This window comes from Rhinoderma darwinii, chromosome 11 (assembly GCF_050947455.1).
Source record: "Rhinoderma darwinii isolate aRhiDar2 chromosome 11, aRhiDar2.hap1, whole genome shotgun sequence".
NCBI classification, from domain to species: domain Eukaryota; kingdom Metazoa; phylum Chordata; class Amphibia; order Anura; family Rhinodermatidae; genus Rhinoderma; species Rhinoderma darwinii.
In genome coordinates this window covers 67,446,094-67,462,251 of record NC_134697.1, presented here as the reverse complement: position 1 = coordinate 67,462,251, position 16,158 = coordinate 67,446,094, and the positions used below count along the sequence as shown (strand labels likewise).

General features: G+C 38.0%; 1 protein-coding gene across 2 annotated transcripts in view; it reads left to right on the top strand.

The window, feature by feature from the left end:
* The window catches only part of GRID1 (glutamate ionotropic receptor delta type subunit 1), an 832,880-nt gene that overhangs the window by 758,310 nt on the left and 58,412 nt on the right, over positions 1-16,158 (top strand). For both annotated transcript variants that reach the window (XM_075841706.1, XM_075841707.1), the window contains exon 13: positions 12,908-13,103. In XM_075841706.1, the coding sequence (XP_075697821.1) occupies positions 12,908-13,103 (196 nt within the window). The remainder of the gene's footprint in view (positions 1-12,907; positions 13,104-16,158) is intronic.

The following is a 16,158-nucleotide window of genomic DNA, read 5'->3' as shown; positions in this document are numbered from 1 at the left end:
AGATGTAGTTTCACTGTCATGTTGATAATTCTCCTTTTTACTTTCACAGACTCTCTCCCACTGCCATTGGTCATAAATATATATATTTCTCAAAATCATGGCGATTTAGCTTCAATTTTGTGAAAATCACAGCCAAAAAGGACAACCATATTAATGGTACATATAAATTAGTTATAAAAAAAAACATGATTATGGAACTATGAATTTACTTGCCCTTATGTTGCAGAGAAGCAGTGGAATTTCACTGCGGATTTCATCCTTTGCAATGCAAAAACTGAAATCTGCAGCAAGTCCGCTGTGATATCTGCAACGTCTGAATTACCTGTCAAATATGCAAATTTTGCTGCAGATTCTTTGCGTAATTGCCTCAAATCTGCACCAACATTTGCAGCGGAAAAATTCTGCCACGTCTGAACATGGCCCATGGCCTTAAGGCACAGGTCATGTGATTACACAAGCATGCAGGAAGTGTAGTCTGTAGCCCAGCCTGCCAATCACTTCGATACAACCCCATCATAAGGGTAGCAAAACATAACCACGTGAGGGAGAGTAAAAAATATTGGAACTCAACTGGCAATCAAAATTGATATCCTAGTGGTTTGGATGGCCTACCTAGCTAAGATAACATTCTTCAATATCATTTTACATTTTTGTTCTTGTTGTAATCTCAGACATCCCCTTTAACCGATTCAGGACCGAGATGTTTTGAGCCTTCAGTACCAGACACTGTTTAGCCAGTTTTAACACACATTAGTTAAACTGTTATAACTTTTTAATTAACATTAACATTAAAATTTTTCGACTTTTTTTGTAGACAGTGCAGGTTTCTTTTTTCTATCATTTTTATACACATCCTTTTTGCTATTTCAGAATTTTTGGGCTTCTAGTTTGAAAATAATAGTGAAAAAATATGCTTTTTTACTTCTCAACAAATTTTTTCTGGCAATAATATAGTTTTACCCTAAAATAGACCTGTTATTTGTGGTTGTCATTGTCTTCCTTAAATTTTGATACATTTAATGTCTATTTTTGGGTAATTTGGTCAGGGCTTGCCTTATGACTAGAGATGAGCGAACTTATGATAAGTTCGGTTCGGCTGGTTCGCCGAATTTCTTGAAAAAGTTCGATTTGGACCGAACTAGTTCGGACCGAACCTGTAATTCAAGAAAGCCCATAAAAATCATGTATGGAGCTCCCGTAATGACGGGTGGCTACATGTGTGCACCCAGCATTACGGCAGCGTTGCTAGGCGACGTCAGTAAATAGTCACTGTCCAGGGTTCTGAAAGAGTTAACTGATCGGCAGTAACTCTTTCAGCACCCTGGACAGTGAATTCCGATCACAATATAGAGCAAACTGTAAAAAAAAAAAGAAAAAGACGTTCGTACTTACCGAGAACTTCCTGCATCTTCCTCCAGTCCTGTCTCCCGGCCGTTGCCTTGGTGACGCGCCCCTCTCGACATCCCTGGATGACGTTTCAGCCAATGTGACTGCTGCAGCCAATCACAGGCCAATCACATGCTGCAGCGGTCACATGAACTGTCGCGTCATCCAGGGATGTCGGGCTGGATGTCAAGAGAGGGACGCGTCACCGTTGCCTTGGTGACGCGTCCCTCTTTCGGCATCCAGCCCGACCTCCCTGGATGACGCGGCAGTACATGTGACCGCTGCAGCCTGGGATTGGCCTGTGATTGGCTGCAGCCTGTGATCGGCCTGTGATTGGCTGCAGTGGTCACTTGGACTGAATCGTCATCCCGGGAGGTCGGACTGGAGGAAGAAGCACGGAGTTATCGGTAAGTAGGAACTTCTATTTTTTTTTTACACGTTGATGTATCTTGTGATCGGAAGTCACTGTCCAGGGTGCTGAAACAGTTACTGCCGATCGTTTAACTCTTTCAGCACCCTGGACAGTGACTATCTCCTGATGTCGTGTACCGGAAAATCAGTGACTCATAAGCCGGGTTCGGTCAAAACGTGTTCGGCCGAACCCGGTGAAGTTCGGATTCGCTGTGAACCGAACTTTTCACGATGTTCTGACCAAAACCGGGTTCGGTTGTCCCGGTTCGCTCATCTCTACTTATGATAATGGTTGGCATGGGGACGGATTTTTTATGTGTATTTATTGTTTCATTTATTTTAAATTTATTTTACTTTTATTTTGTATTAGTATTGTCAGAGAAGACCTTTTGGGGGACTTTTTTTTTTCTTTTTAACACCATGTTTTTCCACTGTAAATGGGGCTTCCCCACTTACAGGGGAAATAATCCCAGTTATAGTGACTATTTTCACTGTGAGGGTATGTTCACACCGTAGCGTCCGTAAAGGCCGAAATTTCAGCCGTAACGGCATGTGCAGGCGCTTGAATGCCGCGTCCATTACAGACGTAATTGGCGCTGCTTTTCATTGGAGTCAATGAATAACGGCTCCAATTACGCCCCAAGAAGTGACAGGTCACTTCTTTGACGCGGGCGTCTATTTACGCGCCGTCTTTTGACAGCGGCGCGTAAATATACGCCTCGTGTGAACAGACAAACGTCAGCCCATTGCATTCAATGGGCAGATGTTTGTCAACGCATTCAAGCCGTAATTTCTGACGTAATTCGGGGGGTTAATATGCCCGATTTACGTCCGTAATTAGTGTGTGTGAACATACCCTTAGGGTATGTTCACACGCATAACAAAAAACGGCTGTAAAGCCAGTGTGAACAACCTTTAGGGTTGTGAAGGGTTTAGTCAGACCAAGCAGCAGCTTCCCACTAACAACATGATTCCTGGCAATCATGTGAACAGTCACATGATCACCGGGATCAATAGAGGCAGCAGCTCTGCCCCTGCATCTGTTTTATACACATTGCTCATTAGATCAGAGAAGACAGAAATTAAAAACACTTTTATCTTCACTCCAGGGTGCCCGGCAAATTTAGCTGCCCGATCACTGTAAATATACTATAGCATGGGTTTTACGGATCTGGCATGCCTGCTGTATAAATATTGTGGGCGGTCGGCAACCAGTTAAATTACTTTGACAAAATAAGAAAATTAGGTTAATTTAGCTAAAAATTTAAGATAAAAAAACCCCCAAAATAATTAATAAAGAGATAAAAATGTCTTTAATGGAAATTCCAGTAATTATAGCTCCTTTTTGCACTCTTACATTCCCAATATAAACATTATTCTGTTGAATAGATACTTTCTTGAACAGTATCAATTACATAGTAAATGTGAAAATGTTATTACAGCTCCACTACACATAATCAATGTCAGTGTGACGAATCCAATATTGTCTATATGGTGATCATAGATGAAATAAGAACCATTGTAACATGCTGCTCCACTGAGTTTAGGTTTAATCACACTTAAGTACAATCCTTGTTTAACTCTGAGATCAAATACAGTCAATGCGAAGGTTAACAGAGCATCCTTTAAACATTGATCTGTCTATTTAAGTATCTGTAGATATGGACTTGGGACATGGCTTTTGTTATGTGTATTGTAGGGGAGCAAGGACAATGCTTGATGAAATAAATGATTGAACAAAAAATAATCATCTCAAAGTACAAAGCTGTAAAAATAGTTTGCCCCTTCCAGATGTTCCCAGAGCTTGCATGTTTGTCAAATTGAATGGTTTCTGCTTTCTAAGCAGAACATAAGGCTAGATGAAAATCTAAACAAATGCAATATACAATTTTTCAATCATAGAATTTCCTTTTAAATAGATTTATCATCTATCCACAGTACAGATGGGACCCCCACCATTCACTAGAAAGTGGTCTCAAGTCCCGTGTTCCACCTTACCAGCACAAATTTAATGTGGAGAAGCTTGCATGGAGCGGTGGTTGAGCATGTGTGCTACCACTCCATTAAAACTCTTTTGGATTGATGGCAACAGCCGAGCACTCTGCCGGTAAGGAGGTACAGAAACTCGTGTGATCAGTAGGGGTCCCATCAATGTGGCCACCAGGGATTATACATTTATCATAAATCCTGTGGGTAGGTGATAAATGTACTTTGTGTGGAAAACCATTTAAAGCATCTATTTAAGGCCACGTTCAGACGTGGCAGAATTTTTCCGCTGAAAATGTTGGTGCAGATTCGGGGCTATTACGCAATGAATCTGCTGCAACATTTGCATATTTGACAGGTCATTCAGACGTTGCCGATATCACACCGGACTTGCCACAGATTTCAGTTTTTGCATTGCAAAGACTGAAATCCGCAGTGAAATTCCGCTGCTTCTCTACAACATAATGTGCATGAAGCGGAGGAAAAATTCTGCACCGCAGCCTGATTTCCGCACAGTTATTTTCTGCAACGTCTGAACTAAGTTTCCTAAAAATGTATAGAAACCAATGTAAAAAACGGCTGATGCAGAATTCCACTGCGGACTGTCCGTAGTGGACCTCAACATCAATTTTGCCACGTGTGAAGTGTTTCAGGCGAAAACAGCTCCTGATTTTCAGAAGTTTTTGTAGCAACTCGCTTTTTTCGCGGCGTATTTTACGGCCGTTATTGGAGCTGTTTTTCAATGGTGTCAATGAAAAACGCCTCCAAAGACCTCCCAAGAAGTGACATGCATTTATTTTTGGCGGGTGTCTTTTTACGTGCCGTATTTTGACAGCGACGCGTAAAATTAAGGCTCGTGGGAACAGAACACCGTAAAGCCCATTGAAAGCAATGGGCAGATGTTTGTAGGCGTATTAGGGGCGTTTTTTTCAGGCGTAATTCGAGGTGTAAAACATATATCCTCCTTTTAGACACAATGTGGAACTCCTGGTCCTAAGTAGGGTTGTCACGATACCAGAATTTGGGCTTCGATACCGATACTCTGTGCAGTATTGCGATTTTCTATACTAAAACGATACTTTGCCAACAGTAATAAAAAAAATTACTTCTTCCATTTTCTGATGTGAGGCACATGATGAATTTTGAATGTGCCTCACATTAATAGTAATTGACCCCATCATGTTTCTCAGTTATAATTGACAACATTGAGTTAATGTGTAAGGTACATGATGGGGTTAATTACTGGGGTTAAATTCATCACACCTCGTGCCTTACATTAATAAATGAAAGAAATAACTTTTTATTTTATATTTTTATAGCATATACATCAGAAATTATGCAAAAAAATTGTTGTGCAGGTTATTATGGCCGCGCCAATACCAAATATGTGTATATTTTATGTATTGAGACTTATTTTAATGTTTATTGTAAAAAAATGTGTGTGTATTTTTTTATTTACCATTACTTTGTTTTTACTTTTTAATTTTTAAACTTTAATGTACTGGCATATATTTATATGCCAGTACATTAGCCTATGTACGGATAGTACACAGGCAGTTGTTAGGACATACCTAAGTATGCCCTAACAACAGGAAATATGGTCAGACAGTCCTGGGGTCCTTCAATGGACCCTGGGCTGTCTGCCCATATATGGTATGTCCCTCAATCGCCTGGACTCCTTGTGACGCGATCCAAAGGGCACCCCTACTCATTTTCTACTTGAATGCTGTGGTCAGGTTTTATTGCAGCATTCAGGGGAATAGCGGCAGAGAGGAGAAGTTTCTCAGATCTCTGCCATTAGAGAGGGGAAGCGGCTGTGTAATACAGCCATTGCCCCGCTCCAGACAACAAGTGCACACGCGGTCAGCATGAGGTGATGCAGCAGGCGCTGCACTAATGAGCGCAGGTACTGAAGACATAACATGGGGGTGTTTTGTAGTGTGCCCGCCATGTTCTGTCTTCAGTGCCGCCGCTCATTAGTGCAGTGCTGGTTGCATCACATCATGATGACCGCGCGCACTTCTCAGTACTCAGGGGGGCGGGGCAATGGCTGTATCACACAGCCGCAGCCCCGCTCATACATTCATGTGTTACAATGCTAAGCTGTGCGGCGGCAAGCTTAGTATCGAAATACATGAAATTACGGTATGGAACCGTTTGAGGGTTTACATCATCGAAAAAGTGTATCCCCAGTGCTAAGGCAATAAAGCATCTCCCATCATCGCACTACTACCATTTTGGTTGCCTGTTGATATCATGTTCATACTGTACTTAATACCAGTGCTTCTTAAACTGTAAATCTGGCTGCAGCGGATAGGCGCAACACAGTTGTTGGGGAGGCGTAGCTGGAGAAGCAGTTTTGAAAGGAGTGATCATATGCTTCACAGTCCTTCCTCTGACAGCATCATTCTCGGCTATAACAACATAATTGACTTCTTTTGTGCTTATTTTAATGTTACAGTGGATTGCAGAGACAAATAAATGGTAAACTGAGCAATATTTTTTAATTTTGGCATGTCTTTCCTCACTGGTTGTGAGGCTTATGTAACTGGTATTTGTATAAACCCAGACCTAATTTAAGAAGGCTCAAATCAAATTATGCAAGGCATTTAGTACTGAAAAAAGTGGAGCAATCCTTTATTTAAGAGGCAGTTAATTTTTTACATGGCTAATATGGTTGGAGATAACTTTGTTTCTTAAAGGGGTTATATGTAAATTTTAAAATTTTGCTGGACGGCAGGAGAGGGTATAAAATATTAAACTAACGGGTAATCACCCTTTCAAACGCCCCTTGCTCGAGCGTTGACCACCCGTTTGCGCGCTCTTAGGTCCCAGAAGCACCGCCGTGTTGTTCATGGGTCACGCGTTGCTGTAACCAATCACTGACCTCAGTGTTGATGCTGCTACGAACGGCACGTGACTGCAGCCAGAGCCTCCAGGACAAGAGCGGTGGCGAACGAGGGTGTCAATGCTGGAGCGGGGGTCATTTGATAGGGTGAGTACCTGTTTATTTTATACCCTTCCCTGCCCTCCTTCAAAATGATAAAACTCCTGGTTAGCCCCTTTAAGTGAATAAATTAGTAAGTAAAAAAAAGTGTTTACTGACATTCCCTTTGTAAAGCAGAACAATCTCGAAAAGATTATAGTTGCTGACCAATTATAACAGTATTCATCACAAGAAGTTAGTTATTTAGTAATTAATCACAAAAACTCCTTAAATAGATGATAACAGCAACATTTCATTTTCCATTGACGTATTATGTTTGTGTTGTGGCTCAAAATCTTGATTCATGAAAATGTTCTGATGAAAGAAAGTCTGAGATGATGTGCTAAACGCAAAGGAATTCTGCAAAGCTGATCGTTTCTGTATTTGAAGTAAACAGGCGGATCTGCTAATTATCATAACCAAATATGGCATAAGGCTAAAGAGTCTTCACTTTCGTCATTGAGAAAAATAGGCTTCATTAATTATCTATGTTGTTCCAGTGCTAGCTACATTACTCATACACATATTTTTTTCCCTCTGATGCCTAAAAAATTACACGTTTTGCTTTTAATACGATGTCATTTTTAGGTTCAACATTTTAGTCTGTACTGATTCATTTCTCAAAGAGTAGCATAGCTGAAGTTTTGATCGGAGCAGTGCGCCCTGCACCTTTGGCTGTGATCGGTGCTCCTTGTTAGGCTAAAGATGGCTTACATAGAACTTCTATGAGCCTTTCTACGGCCTATTGATGAGCGCCAATCGCAGCCTAAGGTGCAGGGCGCTCAACGGAGTGCTTCTGCACCTTTGTTTCATGGTCGGCATGGTGCCAATGAAAACTTCAACTTGTCCCGCAAAGAAAAAACAAGCCCTCATAAAGATACACTGAAGACAAAATAAAATTGTCATAGCAAGCAAAGATTAATGATAAAAAAAATTATGAGACAAATTATTTTCTTTAACCCCTTCCCGCCACAGACATTTTTCAGATTTTCATTTTTTTCTCCCCACATTCCAAAAGCCATATAAATCCCTTCCCGCCTCAGACATTTTTCAGATTTTCATTTTCGTTTTTACCTCCCCACATTCCAAAAGCCATAACTTTTTTTATTTTTCTGTCAATATAGCCATATGAGGACTTTATTTTTGCAGAACAAGTTGTAGTTCTTCATGCCACCATTTATTGTACCATATGACGTACTAGGAAACTGGTAAAAAATTATTTCTGGTGTGGAATGGGACAAAAAACAGCGATTCCTATATTGTTTTTTAAGTTACTTTTTTTCGGAGTTAACCAAGCAATAACAATGTCATGTTAACTTTATTCTGTGGGTTAATATGATTAAGGCGATAACAAATTTTTATATTTTTTTATATTTTACTGCTTTTACAAGGAAAAATCACGAATTGTTTAATAATAAAATCTTTTTGTGTTGTCACACTCAGAGAGCTATAACTTATTAATATTTTTGTTGATTGAGCGGTATGAGGGTTTGCTTTTTTGCGGGACAAGTTGTATTTTTTAATGGTACCCTTTTGGGGTATATGCGAGTTTTTGATTACTTTATATTCTATTTTTTTGTGGGCGATGAGGTGACCAAAAAACAGCAATGTTGCATTTTTACAGTTATTTTTTTTTTACGGTGTTCAGTATGCATGTTAAACAATGTTAAATTGTAATAGTTTCGACTTTTACGAATGTGGCAACACCAGTTATGTTTATTTTTATTTGTTTTTACAATGCTTTAAGGGGAAAAGTTGTTTTTTTTACATAAAAAAACCTTTATTTTACCATTTTTTCTTTTTATATTAGTCCCCGTATGGGACTTGAATCAGCAACTGTTGGATCGCTTGCACTTTATACTGCAGTACTAATTTATTGCAGTATATCGTGATTTTGAGGCAGGGCTTAATAGGAGTAAAAAGATGGCAGATCTGGGGGCCTTGATTAGGGAGCCATGCCTACCATCGGCACAACCCGCAATCGCGTAACAAGGGGCGAGAGGTTGTCATAGGGGGTCTCCCTCCTCTTTCTAAAGCCTTAGATGCCACGGTCACAATTGATTGCGGCATTTAAGCGGTTACACAAGTGGGATCCCGCTTGAGCGGGATATGCTCCATACTTCCCTTACCCGGTTATGATGTAAGAATACGCCATCAATCGGGAAAGGGTTAAAAAGTGTTTTAAAGAATCATGTAATAAAGCTTCATGTTATTTAAACTGCATAATGAACCCTATAAAAAGAATAGCCAAAAAAGCAATGAATTGCTGGTTTTTTTTTCAATCTCCCAAAAATCATTAAAAGTTATTAAATATATTATATCCAACTTAAAGAGGGCCATTATAACCACAACACATTTGTCAAAAGGCAAGCATTCATTCGGCTATGTTGACAGAAAAATAAAAGAAATGTATGGCTTTTGGAATTCAGGGATGAAAAAAAAAAACACTGCGGTCTGAGTAGAAAAGTCAAAATGGCTCATTAGTAAAAAGAAAAATAGCGACTTTTGAGCCGTTTCCACTGCTTTAAGCCTAACACTTTTACTATAATGTACTGCATTTTCCCTTCCCTTTTCCCATTCCTTGGTTGAACTTGATGTACATGTGTCTTTTTCCAACCGTACTAACTATGTAACTATGTAACTATGTAACTATGTAACTATGTAACTGTTCCTGGCTGACGTAGATTAATTATTAAGAGGCGTGCCCATTTAATTCCAGCTTGTTTCCTATTAAGACAACAGTTTGAATCATATTTGAACATAAACAGTTAATATAATAATATTCATTAAAACACCTAATGGACTAGCTGTTAAATAATTGGAAATGCTTTTAGGACTGTGTTTTTGAAATAGCAAATCAATATAAATTATTTTAAAAGGTTAAATACTTTGAAGCAGTTTCTTTTATTTATGTAAATACATGTGCTACACCAGGCTGGTTTTTGAAACTTTTGATTATTTTCAAAGGTTGAAACAGTTTTTTTGGTTTTTGTTTTAAGTAATGTAACATTTTTAAGAATAAAAATATTTGGTTTTATCTTTAGGATCAAATATCCGCTTACTAATACTCTTTATTAGAAATAATAAAAATAAGTCTATTTTAACCCCTTAATGACCAGCCTATTTTAGACCCAATGACCAAGCTATTTTCTTACGTTTTTCCATCGCCACATTCAAAGAGCTATAACTGCTTTATTTTTGCATTGAGACAGCTGTATAAGGTCTTGTTTTGTTGCATTGTATTTTTTAACAGTACCATTTTGGGGTGCATCGAGTTTATTGATTAACTTTTAGTAACTTTTTTACGGGGGAATAAAAAAAAAACCTAGCAATTTCGCCACACTTTTTTGCGTCCTAAATTTACGCTCTTGTGGTATAAATAACATAAAAATGTTATTCAGTGTTTTGTTATGATTGCGGCAATATTTATATAGTTTTCTTATGTTTTACTACTTTTACACAGTAAAAACAGTCTTTTTTTTTTTTTTAATTATTTGTTTTTGTGTCTCCATATTTTAGGAGCCATAACATTTTTCTTTTTCGACCGATGCAGCTGTATGAGGGTTTTTTTTTTTTGCAGGACGACTTGTAGTTTTTGTTGGTACCATTTTGCAGTACATGCAACTTTTTGATCACTTTTTATCAAATTATTTTGAAAGCAGGATGAACAAAAAGTAGTAATTCTAGCATTGTATTTTATTTTATTTTTTACAGCAATCACCGTACGGGTTAAATAATGTAATAGCTTTATTTGGGAGGTCGTTACTGACGCAGCAATACCAAATTGTGATTTTTATTTATTTATTATAAACGTTATTAAACTTTTTTCAACTTTTATTTTAGTCCCTCTAGGGGACTTTACTGTGCGATTTAGTAAGGACAGGAGAGAACATAAAATGCGCTCACCTTAGGGTTTTCGTACTGGCAGGTACAACACTGAGACGTGCAGATAAAAACCGGGTATAAAGCTGCTGCCTGGTCCATAAAACGCAACACTGGTTGTTGCCAAAATACAAGCAAGGGAAGGAAAAAAAACAAAACAAAAACAAGGACCAAAAAAATGGCGCTGCTAATAAGAAGGAAGTCTTAAATTAAATTTATAAATGTAATAATAAATACAAGTAAGTCAGCTACGCATTTCAACGTCGAACAGGTGTCTTCATCAGGCCAATACAATTGTGGCTTACAGTATCCGCTATTTTAACTGTCCATACAAAATGTAATATTATATGCTGGCCATTTAAAAGAATGGCCGTCCATGTAATACATAGACAAGCCAAATCTACCAGAGCAGAAGCTGCTTTTACTTAGCAGTTCCCCACTCTGGCTCATTGAGGGGAGTCCAGAACAGGGTGATGTCCATAATAGGGAATAGGGGAAGGGGATGCTTATTAAGGCAATGTATTGAAGTTATTTTTTTTGTTTTAACACAAACATATATCAGCAAATTAAATCTTATTACCACTCAAAACAGTAAAATTCAAGTTTAAGCACAGTTGGTTTTGCCACGAGAACATTTGCACCATAGGGGGGGTAGAATGTAAGCTTGGCTTTAGTCTGAATTATTATGTTTTAATTGCATTGTACCTGTTCTGAACAGGAATTCATGTTTATGGTCAGTGGAAATGTTGATATGTCACTGTATACACAATGTGGGAGTGCTGACATACCAGAAACTTTATGTAAGCCACTTCTCAACAATGATTTCACATAGAAGCTTTAACGTTAGATGGGAACTTTGATAGTGCAGTAAGACAGATAATAAGATATTTACATTATTAAGTACCATATTATATACAAAATTATGGTTCAGGGCTATTATTCTGTCAAAATAATGGCTTAAAATGCATTAAAACAAAGTACACTAGTGTTCACTCGCCCTTAAGTGTCATCTACATTTCCTTTTTTATTTTTTACTACCGGGAATTGGTTTCCACAATAGCAGGATCACATTAGTGTATCATTATCACCATTATCATTTTGAAGAGACTCTGACAACTCTCCCCAAACTACAATAATCTGTATATAGCTGAAAAGACATGGATTCTGAATCTGTAATTCTGTCTTTCTATTCCCGCTGTAAGACCGAAAATAGCCTGTCCGCTGCATGCTGATTCATAGAGAACATATTTTTTGTAAATTTATTTTAAATAATTGTAAGAGGAAAATTGTTGACATTTAAGATAGTAGGATGGGTTCCTTCAGACTAGTAGGGGTTACTGTCATTAATTTAAGAAAAATAAATAAAAGTGTGGAGGGTAAGGAAATAATTTAATCTATGTTAAAAAAATCAGGGTAAAGTCTAGTAACTATATTAACATGTATCTTCAGGATAACTGCAAGAACATTAAAAGGGTTGTCCAGGATTTAATAAAAAGGGGTCTTCTTTTCCCAGAAACAATGCCTCTCTTGTCTGTTTGCTGTGTTTACAAATGCAGCTCAGCAATGGGGATGAGGTGCGCTAGACACATCCCAAAGACAATAGTAGCGCTGATTCTAGAAGAAAAAAGACTAATTTTTGTAATCCCATACAACCCCTTTAGCAGAAGTCATGTATTGTATGTTATTTCTCCAAAATCGTTACTTCCATTACTTTTAATCTAGCAATACTGTATACATATGCATTATAATTTGGTCAGCTTTAGGTGGAGTTCACACAGCATTTTTTTTCAGGGAGAAAAAATCTGCCTCAAAATTCCTTCAGGAATTGTTAGGCAGATTTTGAATTGCCGGCATTCTTTTATGCTTTTGGTGGCGTTCTTTTGGCGTCGCTGTTTTTTTCTGCCTCCAGTTAATTTCAATAGGAAGTCAGATGCGAAAACCAATTAAAGAAAGAGCATGCCACTTTTTGCCGCCTGCAGCCAAAAGCCGCCAGGGAAAAAAAAGCCTCTGCCTCCCATTGAAATCAATAGGGGGCAATTTGGGGCGTTCCTTGGTGCTAAAATGCGTCAAAATCAGTGCCAAAAAAACGTTGTGTGAACTACTCCTTACAGAACCTACATACTGTAGATATATACCTCATACTGTAGTTATTATATCATTTATTTTTAAGTTGCTTGTTATTGTTGCTTTTTTTATTTTTTTATCCTCAAAAAGACAAATAGTTTAAGTAAATGTTATGTATGATTTCTGCTACAGAACATTTCAAGACTTGGCCAAACAAATGGATTTGTCGTATGGGACAGTAAAAGATTCAGCAGTATATGAATATTTTAAAGCAAAAGGAACTAACACTTTGGAACAAGACAGCACATTTGCAGAACTCTGGAGAACCATTAGCAAAAACAATGGAGCTGACAATTGTGTATCCAACCCTTCAGAAGGTATTAGGAAGGTAAGAAATATATCTTCATTAATTATTATCATTTACATTGACATAGAATCACAAATAACACGAATTGATGCCTGTATCTCCCTTATTTATAAAATAGATGAGACGATGATAGTTATAATAATAATTATTAGAAGTAATATTAATCTATATATTTTATATATTTTGCAACGATTGTGTTGACATATTTCAAAGGTTATATAAAACCTTTATACTTATAGGACAATGAAGTGAAAGAACATTACAAACAACCATACACAAGCAGTACTGGTGATATCCTTTAGGCTTGGTCTACATTTGCCTGTATACAGCAGACCTTACCTGTAAAGTAATGCCATTGCTTGATGTTGAATCTCATACAAACTAAATCATATATAGGTTGTCTGCAAGTGCACCAGATGAACCTGCTGTAATAATCCTGCTATATGTAAGACCAGAAAGCATGGGTTTTTATGGCCGGCATAGATTTTATTACCAGGGTAGCAGGCATAGTTCCTGCAATGTGGCTTCAAATGAGCCGCAGAGGTGATGGACAGTAGAAGAAATGAGCGCAGAGGAAGTGGAAAGTTTGAATTAAGATCACTGAATGGTTATGGGAAGGAGGAAAAACACAAGATATATATCAGAGCAATGGCCTTTCCCTATCTTGGGCGCGCTCAATGGTAATAGTTGCTGAGTTTTTCTATGGAGTCCTATGATTACTTGTTACGCCCTTGATGACATTTAATGTTGCCTTTTTTATTTATTTTTAAAATAAAAATTTTCTTCTTTAAACTTTCCAAATCTTTAAAATTATTATCAAGAAATTGAAGGGACATAAAATAAATACAGGTTGACTTGTTTCAATATTATAGAGTTGATAGTCTGCACTACTCATAGGTAGCGCATATCTGGAGAAAAGTATTCATTTCATTTTTTATCATTGCATCTCTCAATGGGGCTTAGTGCATAAACATTCACAAATTAATAATCCACCAAGAAGAGAGAGGATTCACGCCACTCACATTTAAAACAATGTATTTTTTTTTCTCACATATCCATGCAGGAATAAGAAAAAGGGACAAACAAACAGATAGCGGCCAACCTCCATTTCACATCACAGTGAAGCTTTCTTAAAGGGGTTTTCCAACTTCTGACAACTGATGACCTATCCACTGGATAGGTCATCAGTATGTCATCGGTGGGGATCCAACGCCCGGACCCCGCACTGATGAGCCACTCTGGTGGCCTGCTGGCACTGGATGTTGTGGCACATAATGCTATGTACGGAGCCCGGAAGCAGTTGGCTCCGTACATAGCATAGCGGCCGTGCTGCTGAACTGCAGGTCTGCTCCTATTCACTTGAAGAGGAGAAGAGCTGCAGTACTGCAGCTCGGCTGCTATTCCGTGGCCGGAGCTACCTGCTCCGGCTTGTACGTCCGGTGCACGGAGGCACCGGATCAGCTGATCTGTGCGTGGCCCAGGTGTCGGACCCCCGCAGATCATGTACTGATGACCTATCCGGTGGATAGGTCATCAGTTGTCAGAATCTGGAAAACCCTGTTAAGGCCTATTGGGATACAATGGGATCACGCTGAAATCCCCAGCCATGTGAATTACACCCAATACAAAGTCGAGTACAATGTTATACTAAAAAAAGCATGCATAGAAATATATGTTCATATATACAAAAACATAGTACAATATAAAATATAAAGATCATTCTTATGACTATTCAGACCCAAAGCCTCCATTCAGATGATCCATTTAGCCTCACACTGTAATAGATGTGTATGCCTATCTTTCCCATTCAACGGGAAAAAGACTATTTGCAATCTCTCAATTGGGAGATATGTCGGATCAATCCTTGATATGATGAATCAGTCTGGTACATCCCAAGGCGAGCTCATGGAGGACAGAAACCTCCCGTGGAGCAGAAGGTGCTCAGAGAATGAAAATGCCAAAATCTTTTGAATAAGCGACAAATAGTCTTACTAATGTAATGTAATACGGCAGGTAATTAGCTGTTGTGGAGAATGTTGTATTGCTCCCCAGACTGTTTTACCTGTTCACATAATTCAACAGTACGAGCAGTGACCGCATTTATAATTACCAGTAGGGGCAAGAATCACATAACCACATAGTTTTCACCTCTTGATATCTTTCTGTAACTAATTAATCTCTCAAATTGCTACATCTTGGAAATGTTACATTCGGTGGTTGTTTTGCTCTATCAGCTAAATCGTTATCGGCCCCTGAGATGCGAATGCTCTCTGATAGTCTGTTTGATCTGGTCAGTTATATTGACTGTATTGAAAAGAGAAAATAAATCTGGTATTGTTTGATTTCAGAGCAATTCCTTTCTATTTTTATGAATGATTTTAGAAAATGCATTAAAAAAAAAATCATTTCATCATATTCCCTTGCTTTCATCCAATAGGCAAGTTATATTGATTGCTCCAAAAAGTGATCGTACACACTACTAATTCTTCTCAGCCATAAAAATTGTCAAAACATGAGAGATCGCATTACATGTTGTGAATGATAACTCTGGCAACCTATATTCACTCTTGATTTCTTGACATCCATCAGTTTTAATATTAACATCTAAAGATTTAACTTGGTGCCCCCAAAACTAGATGTGTAAGCCATATTCAGATCACATTTAAATATGATACAAAAGCCAAGAAATTTCCCTCCGTTTCAAACCACACAATCAAAACGTCATATATAAATCTTAACATAGGTTGTATATATCCGTCATAAGGCTTCTGTACCGTGTATATATATTTCTCAGGAGGTAAAAAATAAATTTGCAAAAGTGGGTGTCACTGGCATACCTATCACAGTTTTGGTGCACTTGGGATATCCGTAGTCCCCAAAACTAAAAGTGTTATTAGATAATATGACTTCAAAAGCTTTGCAGATAAAGTTCACATAAGACTTCTTCTCAGTTATATTTAGAACCATATTTATGGCCTCAATGCATATATATGAATCCTAGTATACAGGCTGGCCACATCAATTGTGGTTAGTAAGTAGGATTCATGGCAATAAAAAATATTTAGGTTTTAAAAAA